Consider the following 16,730-nt stretch of genomic DNA (forward strand, 5'->3'; position numbering starts at 1 on the left):
GATCAAACTGGCCAGAACTCTCAACCAAAATCCTTTGCAACCAGGTGTGAGAAGGTTCTGTGCCTGTGAACTGACAGTGGGGTTATGGAAGAGGAAGAAAGGTGTAATTATCAATGTGCACTGAATGCACTTCCAGTCAATTGTCTAGGATTGCTTATCTGTTGTTCAGAGACGTTTTGACAAGAACCTGACAGCATGTCTCTGAAGAACTGGTTGTTACTAAGTTGAGTTTAAAGAGAGAGCAGGCTGTACGACATATTTACAATTGTTTCAACTGGCAGGAGGGTTAGGAAACAGAGGAAACAGATTTAAGATAATTGGAAAAAGATCGTGAGAAGGTGATTTTTGTTTATTATGCAGCGAGTGGCGATGATCTGGAATGCACAGCCTTAAAACACAGTGAAAGCAGAACCAGTAGTTGCATTTAAAAGAGAAATGGACAAATGTAAAAGAGAAATGGACAAATGCTTAAGAAAGGAAATATTTGCAGGGTTGCATGGAAAGAGCAGGAATGTGGAACTAATAAAATATAGTGGTTTTTATGGAGAGTTTGCACAGGTGCAATGGGCCAAATGGCATATTTCTCTGCAGTGTGAATCTACATGAGATTGTGGCAAAATATATAATTGGCAGAAAAGCAATCAATTATTCAGTTGCTGAGAGAGAGAATGTTTACTATGAAGCTCAATGACCAGCAACAGACAGACCAGGGCCGATGCCTTAGCCTGAGTTAGCTGGTCATTGCCAGCTTCAAATGGTAAACATGGACAGAATACAGAATCAGCCAGGTTCCAGCTCCTGAAGTCTCTCCAGCAACCTCTATGGAATATTTACATATGGATGTTGCTCAAGGACAAGGTCAGGTACAACTTCCCATCTGGCTGCAGAAGGCTTTTTCCACAGGCTGCCCAGAATCAGGCATGAACCTAGTATTGGAGCATGCCAGCGATATATACCAGCAAGGCAGCAAGATCTTAATGATGGGAAAGAAAATTGTTTGAAGGTCTAAAAAAATAATGTAGAAACTAGAGGTACAATCTTTGGCTCTTGCAGTGACGAGCTAATGCCAGCTCTTTCTATATTGCCCCATCAAACACTCCCTAGGTGCCACGGACCCAGAGATGAAAAGAATGCAAGAATATTGGAAAGTGATGGAGCATTACCTCGGGTACTGCTCAGTGGTGATTGTCCCTTTAAGGGTAACACATGCTCTCGAGAGACTGGGAATAAGGGGAGAAAGTGAATGTGAAAGAGATGCAGAGCGAGAGAGATTGAGAGTTAGGCAGATAAAGTGTGTGTGCAACATTTTCAGTGATTTGATTAGTTATTGTTACTTTTACTGAGATAGTGAAAAGTATTGTTCTGCGCACAAACCAGGCAGATCGTTCCATACATGAAAGACATAGAACATACAATAAATACGCGATGTAAACGCAAACATATACATTGGGTGAAGCATACGGAGTGTAGTGCTGTTCAGTAGAGAAGTTGCATGGAGAGGTCAGTTCAGTCCACAAGAGGATCATACAGGAGCCTGGTAACAGTGGGGAAGAAGCTGTTTTTGAATCTGTTAGTGCGTGTTCTCAGACTTTTGCATCTCTTGCCCAATGGAAGAGAGAATAACCCGGGTGGGAGGGATCTTTTGATTATGCTGCCCGCTTTCCCAAGACAGCAGGTGTAACAAGAGTCAGTGGATGGGAGGAGGGTTTGCCTGATGGATTGGGCTGTGTCCACGACTCTCTGCAGTTTCTTACGGTCTTTGCTGAGCTGTTGCCATACCAGGCTGTGATGCAGCCAGATAGGAAGCTTTCTATTGTGCATCTGTAAAAATTGGTAAGAGTCAATGTGGACATGCCATATTTCCTTAGATTCCTGAGGAAGTAGAGGCGTTGTTGTGCTTTCTTGGTCATAGCGTCGACGTGGGTGGACCAGGACCAGATTGTTGGTGATGTGCACATCTAGGAATTTGAAGCTGTCAACCATCTCCACCTCGACACCATCGATGCAGACAGGGGTGTGTACGATACTTTGCTTCCTGAAGTTAATGACCAGCTCCTTAGTTTTGCTGACATTGAGGGAGAGATTGTTATCGTTACACCACCCCATTAGGTTCTCTACCTCCCTCCTGTACTCTGACTTGTCGGTGTTTGAGATACGACCCACTACCGCCGCGTCATCAGCAAACTTGTAGATGGAGTTGAAACCAAATTTTGCCATACAGTCATATGTGTATAGGGAGCACAGTAGGGGCTAAGTACGCAGAGGTAGAATGTGAATAAATGAGGGACGCAGTGAATGAGTGAACATTGGCGCCGAGGAGAAATACAGCACGGAAGATGGAAGAATACAAGAGCAAGTATGGAAGAGAAAGTGTGAGGGTATGAGAGCCAGAGAATGGGGGCTACAAGTGAGAAATGACAACCAAAAATAAACTCTCACGTCTTTGCGATAGTAGCTGAGAGCAGGAGTCAGTTATATTGACAAAACATTTTCATGGGAGATCTGAAGTACAAGTGCAGAGGAGATTTACCAGAATGTTGCCTGGTATGGAGAGAGGATCTTATGAGGGAAGGCTGAGGGACTTGATGCTGTTTTCGTTAGAGAGAAGAAGGCTAAGAGGTGACTTAATTGAGGCATACAAGATGATCAGAGGATTAGATAGGGTGGACAGTGAGAGCCTTTTTTCTCGGATGGTGATGTCTAGCACGAGGGGACATCGCTTTAAATTGAGGGGAGATAGATATAGGACAGATGTCAGAGGTAGGTTCTTTACTCAGACAGTAGTAAGGGCGTGGAATGCTCTGCCTGCAACAGTAGTGGACTCGCCAACACTAAGGGCATTCAAATGGTCATTGGATAGACATATGGACAATAATGGAATAGTGTAGATGGGATTTAGAGTGGTTTCACAGGTCGGCGCAACATCGAGGGTCGAAGGGCCTGTACTGTGCTGTAATGTTCTATGTTCTAAGGGAAACCAAATCACCAGTATTTTTATTTCAGAATCATTTGAATCAATTAAATACACAGGGCAGCCAAAGATTTGTCAGCTGGAAAGAACCTACAGACCATCAGTTTTTTAACATTCATGCAGTAGCACTGATAGAGAGGGAGGAGGAGAAGGCAGCACGTAGCACAGTTGCCTCACAGCTCCAGGGTCCCAAGTTCGATTCCCAGCTTGGGTCACTGTTTGTGTGGAGTCTGCACGTTCTCCCCGGTTTCCTCCCATAGTCCAAAGACGTGCAGGTTAGGTGGATTGGCCATGATAAATTGCCCTTAGTGTCCAAAAAATGTTAGGAGGAGTTACTGGGATAGGATGGAGGCGTAGGGTTAGGTAGGATGCTCTTTCCAAGGGCCGGTGCTGCCATTTCTCTGCCCAACTCTCCAATCTATCTATATTTTGTTGTATTCTCTGACAGTCCTCCTCGCTATCTGCAACTCCACCAATCTTAGTATCATCAGCAAACTTGCTAATCAGACCACCTATACCTTCCTCCAGGTCATTTATGTAGATCACAAACAACAGTGGTCCGAGCACGGATCCCTGTGGAACACCACTAGTCACCCGTCTCCATTTTGAGACACTCACATCCACCATTACTCTCTGTCTCCTGTTGCCCAGCCAGTTCTTTATCCATCTAGCTAGTGCTCAAGGATGCTGCAAAGATATATGTTAAGGCCCCAGCTATTTCGACCCTCGCTTCCCTCAGTAACCTGGGATAGATCCCATCCGGTCCTGGGGACTTGTCCACCTTAATGTCTTTCAGAATACCCAAAACTTCCCCCTTCCGTATGACAACTTGACCGAGAGTATTTAAACATCCAACCCTAGCCCCAACATCCGTCTTATCCCTCTCCTTGGTGAATACCTATGCAAAGTACTCATTAAGAATCTCACCCATTTCCTGAGTCCACGCATAAATTTCCTCTTTTATCTTTAAGTGGGCCAATCCTTTCTCTAGTTACCCTCTTGCTCCTTACATACGAATAAAATGCTTTGGGATTTTCCTTAACCCTGTTAGCCAAAGATATTTCATGACCCCTTTTAGCCCTCTTTATTGCGCGTTTGAGATTCGTCCTACTTTCCCGATATTCCTCCAAAGCTTCATCAGTTTTGAGTTGCCTCGATCCTATGTATGCTTCCTTTTTCATCTTAGCTAGTCTCACAATTTCACCCGTCATCCATGGTTCCCTAATCTTGCCATTTCTATCTTTCATTTTCACAGGAACATGTCTGTCCTGCACTCTAATCAACCTTTCCTTAAAAGAATCCCACATTTCAAATGTGGATTTACCCTTAAACAGCTGCTCCCAATCCACATTCCCTAGCTCCTGCCGAATTTTGTTATACTCTGCCTTTCCCCAATTTAGCACTCTTCCTTTCGGACCACTCTTGTCCTTGTCCATGAGTATTCTAAAACTTACGGAATTGTGATCGCTATTCCCAAAGTAATCACCGACTGAAACATCAACCACCTGGCCGGGATCATTCCCCAATACCAGGTCCAGTATGGCCCCTTCCCGAGTTGGACTATTTACATACTGCTCTAAAAAAACTCTCCTGGATGCTCCTTACAAACTTTGCTCCATCTACACCTCCAACACTACACGAATCCCATTCAATGTTGGGGAAGTTAAAATCTCCCATCACAACCACCCTATTGCTCCGACATTTTTCTATAATCTGTCTGCATATTTGTACCTCTACTTCATGCTCGCTTTTGGGAGGCCTGTAGTAAAGTCCCAACATTATTACTGCACCCTTCCTATTTCTCATCTCCACCCATATTGCCTCAGTGCTCGAATCCTCCATCGTGCCCTCCTTAATCACAGCTGTGATATCATCTCTGACGAGTAATGCAACTCCTCCACCCCTTCTACCTCCCTCTCTATCCCTCCTGAAGCATCTATACCCTGGGATATTCAGTTGTCAGTCCTGCCCTTCCCTAAACCAAGTCTCAGTAATACCAATAGCATCATATTCCCAGGTACTGATCCAAGCCCTAAGTTCATCTGCCTTACCTGCTACACTTCTCGCATTAAAACAAATGCACCTCAGACCAACTTTGCGTTCATCATCTCTTCCCTGTCTACTCTTCCCCTTAGTCACATTGAGTTTATTGTCTCGTACCTTACTGGCTTTAGTTGCTGCTTCTTTACTGACCTCTAACTTCCTAATCTGGTTCCCATCCCGCTGCCACATTAGTTTAAAACCTCCCCAACAGTGTTAGCAAAAGCACCCCCTAGGACATTGGTTCCAGTCCTGCCCAGGTGTAGACCATCTGGTTTGTAATGGTCCCACCGCCCCCAGAACCGGTTCCAATGTCCCAAAAATATGAACCCCTCCCTCCTGCACCATCTCTCAAGCCACGTATTCATTCTGACTATTCTTGAATTTCTACTCTGACTGTCCCGTGGCACTGGTAGCAATCCTGAGATTACTACCTTTGAGGTCCTACTTTTTAAACTTATCTCCTAACTCCCGACATTCTGATTGTAGGACCTCATCCCTTTTTTTTACCTATATTATTGGTGCCTACATGCACCACGATAACTGGCTGTTCACCCTCACCCTTCAGTACGTCCTGCAACCGATCGGAGACATCCCTGACCCGAGCACCCGGGAGGTAACATACTGTTCGGGAGTCTCGTTTTCGACCAGACAGAAACGCCTGTCTACTCCCCTTACAATTGAATCCCCTATGACTATACCCCTGCCAGTCTTTTTCCCGCCCTTCTGTGCAGCAGAGCTAGCCACGGTGCCATGAGCCTGGCTACTACTGCCTTCCCCTGGTGAGACACCTCCCCCAACAGTATCCATTATGGAGATTCTATTTTTTTGTTTCTTTTATAAAGTTAAAGTACCCAATTTTTTTTTTTCATAATTAAAGGAGCAATTTATCGTGGCCAATCCACCTATCCTGCACATGTTTGTCTTGTGGGCCGGAGGGGGGGGGGGGGGGGGGGGGGGGGAAAGAGAGAGACTCCCACGCAGACATGGGGAGAATGTGCAAACTCCACAAGGACAGTGACCCAGGGCCGGGATCGAACCCAGGTCCTCAGCGCCGTGAGGCAGCAGTGCTCACCACTGCACCACCATGGTTATGGAGATTCCTCAGACAGAAGATGTTGTAAATACAATATTCCACCACACACTTACAACAAATGATTCTTATAGCCTCAGTTCATCAAAACATAGCCACTAATTTTATCTTGATTCCAGCACCGGATGTTGAAGTAAAATTCTACCACAAGCGCTTGCAGCCTGTACAAACCACAGCCATGAACACTTTGTGACTTAGGTATTTAATTCAACTTATTACAGAACCACGCACACTTATTCTTCCTTAGTTCTCATGAGGGTGTGGAAGTAACCTCTTCCGCTTGATCAACATGGTCCTTTGGTCAGCCTCAGTGGACCATGAGACGAGCCTCTTTACTTCCCTTCTTGGGTCTTCTCTGGAGCAAGTCGGAATGGGCAAGCTGCCACGGGTGGGAGGCAGTGGGGAGATGTGCAATGGCATCATTACACCACGCTACACTGCGCTACCCAAAATTCACTCCTCTCTGGAACATACCTTAAACGTTCAGTTCTTCCCTTCGCTCTTGGAGATGTTGACTGCATATTAGGTGCTGGGACAACTCAGAGTCGTTTTCAATTATGTGAGCAGAATAGGAGGCATGAACAGGCCATCAAGTTGATCCTGGTCCCATCCTCCCAATCACACACAATCTTCAGCTTCGGGGAGGGGGTTATAGGGTTGTGTGTCTCTGGATAGCAATCAAAGCCTTATTCCATTTCTCCCTTCCTACCAGCATTCCAATCACCAACCCAACTGACAGCACAAGTAAAATACAAAAGTGGGACAGAAAGTCAGGACTGAAAACCATCAAAAGATCCCCCCCCAACATAAACCTTTCTAAAAGAGCACGTCTTCAGCATAAAGCATCTTAGCAGTTGATTGAGAGCCAATCCAAAATTAGGATAGTCCTCATGCAACAGAATGAAAGACAGATTTTTTTGTCAGTATGTAGTGTACTTGTACTATTGTTTTGTGAGCAGGACTGTCGGTCATTAACGGATGTTCCTCATGGCTGTGATCGCGCTGGTCAATCTTCGGGGGAATCCCTTCGCTGCTTGCCTAAACTCTTCGGGCTTCGCTTTCAAGGCAGTCACAATCTGCTGCAGAGTCCGGGATGGCTGTAAACCAAGAGCATCCATGACATTGCTGAGGTAATCTGGGAACAGAAGAAATGCAACATTCCTTTAAGTAAGAAAACTTCATTATAGAATTCACCAAACAGCACCTTCCATTTATATAGTGCATTTTGCAGAACAGAATTGAGATTGGAAACAGGAGAGGATTCTTCATTTAGGTCACATTAACTGTGGGTTTTTAAAGCTTATATGTGTATAGGAGATAGAGACAAGGCGAGTGTGGTGGCTTGAGACGTACACTGGAGGTTCCCAATATTTAACAAAAGGGTTTATAGATGAAAGGCAAAGGCAGTAACGTAACAGGCATAGAACACTATCCAACAGGTTTTAACACTTCAGCTTCCTGATCCACACTGCCCGGGGTCCTGCTTCAGGGGCCCCACGCAAACTCCACATTGGCCAGCGTTCACGCGCTCATGCCCAATTGGCCTAGAGCTGGTCACACGGTCTGTGGAATCTATCCTCTTAAACAGACCATGCCACCACATCCGTCCCTCCTTAAGTACCTTATTACAACTACCCCAGAAACTACATACAGAAATTACAAATGTTAACCGAGACAACAGGGAAAATACTCCATCAAAAAAATCAATTGTCCAGAAACGTCTGGATCCTCCTGGACCTCCGTAGCCCTGCAAGAGGCTTGGCACTATTTTGGAAGATCGAGTGGTCTACGGTCAGTGCCACCTCAGGATGCACCACTTCAACGACAGGCGAAGTGGCCTCACCGGCCTCTACAGGCTCAGCTGGTTGAGCAGAAACAAGAGCCTTGGCTGCCCTTCAGTTGACGGAGTTACAGGGTTATTCACAATGGATTGGATTGGATTTGTTTATTGTCACGTGTACAGAGGTACAGTGAAAAGTATTTTTCTGCAAGCAGCTCAACAGATCATTAAGTACATGGGAAGAAAAGGGAATAAAAGAAAATACATAATAGGGCAACACAAGTATACAATGTAACTACATAAGCACCGGCATCGGATGAAACATACAGGGTGTAGTGCTAATGAGGTCAGTTCATAAGAGGGTCATTTAGGAGTCTGGTAACAGTGGGGAAGAAGCTGTTTTTGAGTCTGTTCGTATGTTTTCTCAGACTTCTGTATCTCCTGCCCGATGGAAGAAGTTGGAAGAGTGAGTAAGCCGGGTGGGAAGGGTCTTTTATTATGCTGTCCGCTTTCCCCAGGCAGCGGGAGGTGTAGATGGAGTCAATGGATGGGAGGTGTTCACGACTCTCTGCAGTTTCTTGCGGTCCTGGGCCGAGCAGTTGCCATACCAAGCTGTGATGCAGCCAGATAGAATGTTTTCTATGGTGCACCTGTAAAAGTTGGTAAGGGTTAATGTGGACATGCCGAATTTCCTTAGTTTCCTGAGAAGTATAGGCGCTGTGGTTCTTTCTTGGTGGTAGCGACGACGTGGGTGGACCAGGACAGATTTATGGAGATATGCATCCCTAGGAATTTGAAACTGCTAACCATCGCCACCTCGGTCCCGTTGATGCTGACAAGGGTATGTACAGTACTTTGCTTACTGAAGTCAATGACCAGCTCTTTATTTTTGCTGCACCACTCCACTAGGTTCTCTATCTCCCTCCCGTATTCTGACTCGTCGTTATTCGAGATCCGGACGATTATGGTCGTATCGTCAGCAAACTTGTAGACGGAGTTGGAACCAAGTTTTGCCACGCAGTCATGTGTGTACAGGGAGTAGAGTAGGGGGCTAGGTATGCAGCCTTGCGGGGCCCCGGTATTGAGGACTATTGTGGAGGAGGTGTTGTTGTTCATTCTTACTGATTGTGGTCTGTTGGTCAGAAAATTGAGGATCCAGTTGCAGAGTGGGGAGCCAAGTCCTAGGTTTTGGAGCTTTGTTACGAGTTTGGCTGGGATTATGGTGTTGAAGGCGGAGCTGTAGTTAATAAATAGGAGTCTGATGTAGGAGTCCTTGTTGTCGAGATGCTCTAGGAATGTGTGTAGGGCCAGGGAGATGGCGTCTGCTGTGGACTGGTTGTGACAGTATGCGAATTGCAGTGGATCAAGGCGCTCTGGGAGTATGGATCTGATGCGCTTCATGATCAACCTCTCAAAGCACTCATTACAATTGAAGTCAGGGCCTTGAGGCACATTGCCTGGTTCTTCTTTGGCACCGGTATGATGGCGGTCTTCTTGAAGCAGGTGGGGACCTCGGAGTGAAGTAGGGACAGGTTAAAGATGTCCATGAACACCTCTGCCAGCTGGTCCGTGCCGGCTCTGAGTGCACGACCAGTGATCCCGACGGGCCCGTCGCCTTCCGAGGGTTCACTTTCAGGAAGTTAGATCTGACTTCATAATGCTTGCTGGACTTGCCGACTCCTGTTGGGGATCGCCAGTCTTCAACTCCTCAAGTGGTCGATATGCTTTCTGATGGTCTTCACTGACCGCATATGATACATGCCTTGACTGGGCCACAACCCGTCCTTCTAACCAAGGCGAACCTGAGGCGAAATTACAGACCAAACCTGGTCTCCCACACAGAATGACCTGTCACCCCTCTGCTGTGATGGTCGACTCTTCTGGGAGGTTTGGTATGCCTCCACCCTCCCCGCCAAATTTGGAAATATGAGATCTAATCAGGTTCTCAACTGATAGCCCATGAGCAGCTCAGCTGCTGTGACCCCCATGGTTCAATGAGGGGTTGAGTTGTACAACAAATAATTACATGGCAGTCTTGAAAGTTTGGACGGCCCTCCCAGCCAGACTGTTCGATGCTGCATGGTAGGAGGCTGTCCTCATATGGCGTATGCCATTGGCCCTCACAAAAACCTGGAAATCATCCCCGGTGAAGGGGGTGCCGTTGCCCGAAACAATTGACTCGGGAAACCCTTGAATGACGAACACTCGGCGCAGGGCATCCACTAGCACCAAAAATATGTTGCCCATAAACGGGCCTGCATAATCAACGTGGACCCTCGTCCACTGGCAACCTGGTCATTCCAAAAGGTGGCGGAAGACGGCAAAGATTTCTGCATTTGGCAAGGGTGGCACTGTTGTACTAGTTCTTCAATGGCTTAATGTATGTCAGGCCACCAGACGGTAACTCCGAACCAGCATCTTTATCCTGGTCTGCCCTAGTTCTGCGCTGTGCCTGTTGATCCCATTGCAAACCTCAAGGCCGAGCCTGGGTGGGCGCCACATAACTCCTGAAGGAGGGGCCCCCTGGCCTGAGGTGGAACAACCACCCATGATCCCCTTGGAATCACACCATCTTAACATGTCAACTCATCCTGACGAGTAAAGCAGGGCCTCAGCTGTTTGGATTTCTCATAACGCCAGCCAGACTGTATCAATCATTTATCCTTTAAGAGAAGTGGGTGTGTTTGGGTCCGGTTACGAATGTGGCCCATGGACACTGGCAGAGTGACTAGGACGTTTAAAGCTAGAATGATCTCCTGGGGTACAGGCGATGGTGGAATCCTTTTGGGTAGGGGTAGGCTACTTTATGCATTAGCAATTTGTGCCCCAAGCCAGTGCTGAAAAGCATAGTTGTGGGTCACCAACAACAAAGCCCAATGCTGCACCCGCGAATGGTACTAATTGAATGGCTGTTTCAAAAAACTGGCACAGACAAGATGGACCAAATGGCCTCCTTCTGTGCTGTATGATTCTACCACTGACCATAACAGTCTCAATAAAACACACAAATGTCTTCCCTGTATACGTTGCACTTACCGATATCTGTGGCGAGCTGTTTGGTTGTGTGTGGTGTGAGCTCTGGGATCTGTAGAATGGATTCACAGTAAGTATGCATTGTCGCCCTGGCAATAGAGCCCAGCCAGTAATCAGCCATGTTGTCTAACTCTGGCAGCTCATCGCCTATCAGGGATTACAAGCATACAAAGTGTCAAATAGCATCCGTAAGTGAATACAAACTGAAAATCCACGTACTTCCATCACGGCCCCATAACTTATCTAACAGCCCTCATCAGTTTCCCACTCACCTATTATCCCACTGACCCATTTGGGCTCCCTACACACCTCAATATTCTACACTGGCTCCCTGCATACCCTCCTCCAAATCTTAGAGCTATTTGTGCTGAAGCCAGTTTCTTTATACCTCTACAAGATTCTCCATTCACCTTCCAACTCCGAGTCTGCATTCCCTCCTCTTCCGATCACCCTTGGCCCAACTCTCTCAGACTGAACACTCTGCTTCCCTTCTATAAAAACACGATCTTTCTCATCTAACCTTCACTCATCTCTCAGAACATACCCCCCCCAACCGCTCTTACCTTGCTCTGGAGGGTATGGAAGTTTCCCAGAATGCAGTGCCAGCTCCAGTGCTGGATCCTCCTGTGTTACAAAGGGCTCCAGGTGCAGAGGTAGGGACATGATGTACTGGCCAATCTGGAAATAACAGATATCACCAGTAAACAATTAGATGGCACAGTGGTTAGCACTGCTGCCTCACAGTGCCAGATACCTGGGGCATTTATGCATGTTTTGTGTGTTTCTATCCCACAATTTCCCATATATCAGGGACTCTCGATGAGGTCCTGGGGAAATGGTCACATGAAGTAGAGGGTAGCTGCTTCCCTCACAGTAGAATTGTCCACCCAAGACCATTCTGGCAACTCCCTTCAAAGCTCTATTTCCAAAGTGCACTATCTACGTGAAGTACTGTAGCAACTTGCCAAGACTTCTTCAACAGCACTTCCCAAACCCGTGACCTCCACCACTTAGTACCAGAGTGTATGGGAACGCCATTACCTCCAGGTTCCCTTCTAAGTCACACATACCATCCTGACTTTCAAATATGGTGGCCATTCCTTCATTGTTGCTGGGTCAGAATTCTGGTAATCCCCACCAACAGTACTGTAGGCGTATCTTCACCACACAGTTCTAGGCAGCAGCTCACCAATACTTTCTCAACACCAATCAAAAATGGGTAGTAAATGTTAGCCTTGCCTGTAACACCCACATAGTAAAGATATTTATTTGTGATCACTCACCTGGTCAGAGTGGGTGCAGAAACAAGGGAAAAATTACACATACCAGTTGTAACAAAGACAAAACTGCTTCTTTAGAAAACAAGACACTTACATTGCTGATGTATTCAAGAGGAGCAAGGCTAAATGTTGGGAGATCCTCAGTTAGTGTCTCTCCCATTGTTCCCGTATTCCAGATCTTTTCAGGAAGGAAGGGAAATCACAGGGATTAGTGTACATGTGATAGAGAAACTGACAATCATGGAACCAACATAAACATCTGTATTTGTTCCAAGTTCCTTTTCATCTGCATTGTAATTTCCCAATCTTAACCACTCGTCCCCACAGACATTCCCTCATCAACCACAGCTGATTGCCCCTCTCCTCTCAATATCACCACCAAATACCTCATCCTATAAAGCTGAGTGAGGGAGGGATAAGCTCCAATGAGCTGAAAACCAAACCCTCTCTCCCAACTCACCTCCATTCTGGGCACCTGTGTGAGCTGCTGCTTGATGCGGAGGAACACAGAGTCGAAGGCAAGCTGATGTGCCTGTTGGTTAAGCCGGGTCAGTGCTGCGCGAGCTTCCGACAACAAGTTATTGTTCCCTGTTCCCTTTTCCTACAAAGCAGAAGGAAGGAATTTTAGCGAGGAACCCTTAACACAGGGTCTCATTATATCTGACGTTTGGAAGAGTTTCGGCTTGCCCCCCTCTCAGTTTTCTCTCCTGTTCTGTAGTAAGGAATGAAATCTTACCTTCAACATATAAAGCATCTCCATCAGACTGGCATATTCACTTGGATTTGCCTTCAGTAAATAATTATACTCTTGCCAAGGATTCTTGATGGAGGTTTTTTTGTCGGAGAAGCTGGTTTCTTGTATACCTGTTAGACTGTGTGGACTGTATGATTCAGACAAATACTTCCCTGCAGTAGATAATATCCTGCAAGAGAGATTCCAAAGGATTGAAAAGCTGTTCACAATTCAGCTTAAACATGGCAAGGCATTTGTAAAGTGGAAAATAGTATCTCAATAGGTCTCTCCCCAATACATAGACTATTACTGTACTAAACATTGCAATTATACTATCGCTGCATTAATCACCTTCTTCCTCATGCTCATTATAGTTTGTTTCTTCAAACAGGTCTCGAATCCTCTGTACAAGAATTTATAGACTGCTTCAACAATGGTCTTCAACAAGAAAATTCCACATTTTAACCACACTCTTTACTACCTCCCAATGAATTCATGCCTGTGATAGTCTTTCAGTCGTTGATCAGTAGAATTTCCCTACCTGAAGCGCTTAGGTTGGGTGGGAACACACATTTGCAGAAAGCAGTCACCGTCTGCCTTAGGCACTTGCACTTTTGGGGTGGAATTCTTCCAAGCCCTCATCGGTGGGCTTGATGACAGACGTGGGGGAAGAATATGGAGAAGGCCCAGAAATCAGAATTACGCTGCTGTGAATTTACAGCCGGATCTTTCGTTGGTGCCTGCCATGGTGGGTCAGGGAACCCACCAGAGACTGGCATGAACCTCATTTGCATCCATTAATGCAAATTAAGGCCCAATCCCCCCATGCAGACGTCAGACCTCACCCGAACAATGTCTGGGGCTGCCTCCAAAGCTCAGGGTGGAGACTGCCGGCAACCCTGGACCACCACAGCAGTGGGTTTTTAAAAAAAAAATTTAGATTACCCAATTATTTTTTCCAATTATGGGACAATTTAGCGTGGCCAATCCACCTACTCTGCACATTTTTGGGTTGTGGGGGCGAAACCCACGCAGACACGGGGAGAATGTGCAAACTTCACACGGACAGTGACCCAGAGGCGGGATCGAACCTGGGACCTCAGCGCCGTGAGGCGGTTGTGCTAACCACTAGGCCACCACAGCAGTGGGTTGAGGGAGCATGTGGGTGGACATTCCAAATTTGGTGTCCTGGAGGAGGGTCCATCTCCCAGCCTCAGAGTGTTCCTGGAGATCCATCTTCAATGTGAGGAGGTCAACCTTCTTTCTTCAATAGTGATGTTGGGCGCCTTTGTGGTATGGCACCTAGGCGTGACGGCAAACTATGCACCATCCCCCGAATGCCCCATCATTGAATACAGTGCATTATACCCGGGTGAATAATTAACATGGTTGGGGCTAGAAGATTTGGTGTGTTTTCCCCTCCAGCGTCCGCAGTGGGAATCATTCCACATTCCTGCCCCCGCCACAGCACTTATTCTCAAAATAGGAGAATTCCGCCCCTGGATGCTAATGCTGCCGGGTATCAAGAGACTTTTCCTCAAGGATTCAAAGCAGTGAATGGCCAACCTCTACAGACCAGGAAAGCAGAGCGTGGGCTGACCTCAGCTGAAGTGGCCAAGGGGATACAACCCAGCTGTGCTGCCCCTCGGCTAACAGGCAGCCAATACTCATCATCAAGTTTAACCCTTGCATAACTGTCACTTGGGCAAGGTATAGAAAGGGGACCAGACCTTGAGGAAATGTACCCCAGCAAGTACTCAATGCCACAAGAGGAAGGGAGAAAAATGGCAAGAAAATGTCAACATTGCTTAAAGACTGGAAGCATAATTCTGGAATGGCTGCATTTAGTTTTAAGCTGTGAACCAGCCACCAGCCTTAAAAACCTTTCCCCTTCCAAGATGTTTCCTTCATTTCGATGCCTAGCATTGAGCTTCTGCTGGCTAGCATACTGTTTCCCAATAACCCAAATCGACACGCTCAGCCATCCGTACCCCACTGTAACCAGCTGCGCAGGCATCCTACCCACTTTATGGCCTTAAAACCACTTCGTACATAGCTAGCCTCACTGGAGGAATATTCAACTTCCCTCCAATCCCCAGCCCCATTCGGCAGACTCACAGGTTTCCTACTCCATCTTCGCAGCCCCATTATGCTATCAACCCTTCAGTTGGCTCTAATAGAAGCATGTGTGTGGTATTTGGAGCTAACCTGTTGGACAGCTGCTGCTCGTAGTCCCCACACTGCCGTAATAGTTCACCGCAGGTTGCTATAATTCTGAAAATAAAATAGTGCACAATTAGAGAATGAAAAAGAATCTAATAGTCAGTCATAGCAGTCATAACAAACTGAGAACTTTGGTCAAAATTTAAACAAATAGGGCGACACGTTGGCGCAGTGGATAGCACTGCGGCCTCACAGCCCGGGTTCGATCCCAGCCCAGGGTCACTGTCCGTGTGGAGTTTGCACATTCTCCACGTGTCTGCGTGGGTCTCACCCCACAACCCAAAGACGTACAGGGTAGGTGTATTGACCACGCTAAATTGTCCCTTTATGAGGGGAAAAAAAGAATTTGGCGCTTTATTTATTTTAAAAAACAGAAATGAATGAAAGCCAGGACACACAGAACCTATTGACAGCCCTCCATCTATTTCCAATTCCATAACATCGCCTCTCTGTCCCTGTCTCATCTAAGCCTTTTATATTATTTCTAAAATACTCCTGGTCTGCTCTCACATCCTCCTCTCTGTAAATTTGACATCACCCAAATATCCGTGGCCCATGTCCTTATTTGCGGCAAGTTCAGTTCATAGAATTTATTTACAGCGGAGAAGGAGGAGGCCTTCGAGTCGGCACAGGCCGTGGGAAAGAGCACCCAATCAAGCCCAAGCTGCCCCCCAACATTTTGATTTGGACACAAAGGGGCAATTTATCATGGCCAACCCACCCAACCTGCACTTCCTTGGACTGTGGGAGGAAACCAAAGCATCCGGAGGAAACCCATGCAGACACGGGGAGAAAGTGCAAACTACACACAGTCACCCGAGGCAGGAATTGAACCCAGGTTCCGGGAGCAGTGAGGTAGCGGTGCTAACCACTGTGCCACCATGCCGCCCAGTTCACCCATCACCCCTGTGATCGCTGACCTACATTGTTTCCTTGCCAAGCAGCGCCACAAAAAATTCTCATCTGGTTTTCAAATCTCTCCATGGTCATTCCCCATCTCTCTCTCTAGTCTCCTCCAGTCAGACAACCTCCCATATATCTGCACCTTTACTCATTCTGATCTCGAGAATTCACAACTTTAATTTAATTTGACAGCCGTGAATTCAGCTGCCTAGACCCTAAGCTCTGGAATTTCCACCTTAACCTTTTCCTTTTTTTAAAATATAAATTTAGAGTGCCCAATTCATTTTTACAATTAAAGGGCAATTTAGCGTGGCCAATCCACCTACTCTGCACATCTTTGGGTTGTGGGGGCGAAACCCACGCAGACACGGGGAGAACGTGCAAACTCCACACAGACAGTGACCCAGGGCCGGGATTCGAACCCGGGTCCTCAGCGCCGTAGGCAGCAATGCTAACCACTGTGCCACCGTGCTGCCCTATGATTCCTTATGTTAATGGCACTGTATAAATACAATCTGCTGTTGTCAAAAGAAGGATTGCCAAGAATTCTTGAAGAAGGAGCTTGCGGTTACTGGCCCGACTGAACTCAAACATCACCACCGCTAAACACAGCAGCTTCCGAGGGTAGCACGGTGGCGCAGTGGTTAACACTGGGCCTCCGGCACTGAGGATCC

General features: G+C 46.7%; 1 protein-coding gene across 4 annotated transcripts in view; it reads right to left on the reverse strand.

Annotated features, from left to right (window-relative positions):
• Window positions 1–6,188: 6,188 nt before the first annotated feature.
• cog7 (component of oligomeric golgi complex 7) overlaps window positions 6,189–16,730 on the reverse strand; it is a 75,943-nt gene continuing 65,401 nt past the window's right edge. For all 4 annotated transcript variants that reach the window (XM_038820469.1, XM_038820468.1, XM_038820467.1 and 1 more), the window contains exons 12-18: window positions 15,139–15,204; window positions 12,934–13,120; window positions 12,658–12,798; window positions 12,292–12,375; window positions 11,481–11,595; window positions 10,921–11,064; window positions 6,189–7,239 (exon numbers count right to left, since the gene is read on the reverse strand). In XM_038820469.1, coding sequence (XP_038676397.1) covers window positions 7,076–7,239; window positions 10,921–11,064; window positions 11,481–11,595; window positions 12,292–12,375; window positions 12,658–12,798; window positions 12,934–13,120; window positions 15,139–15,204 — 901 coding nt within the window. In that variant the 3' untranslated portion in view covers window positions 6,189–7,075. The remainder of the gene's footprint in view (window positions 7,240–10,920; window positions 11,065–11,480; window positions 11,596–12,291; window positions 12,376–12,657; window positions 12,799–12,933; window positions 13,121–15,138; window positions 15,205–16,730) is intronic.

The sequence above is a fragment of the Scyliorhinus canicula genome, chromosome 15 (genome assembly GCF_902713615.1).
Source record: "Scyliorhinus canicula chromosome 15, sScyCan1.1, whole genome shotgun sequence".
Classification (NCBI taxonomy): Eukaryota; Metazoa; Chordata; class Chondrichthyes; order Carcharhiniformes; family Scyliorhinidae; genus Scyliorhinus; species Scyliorhinus canicula.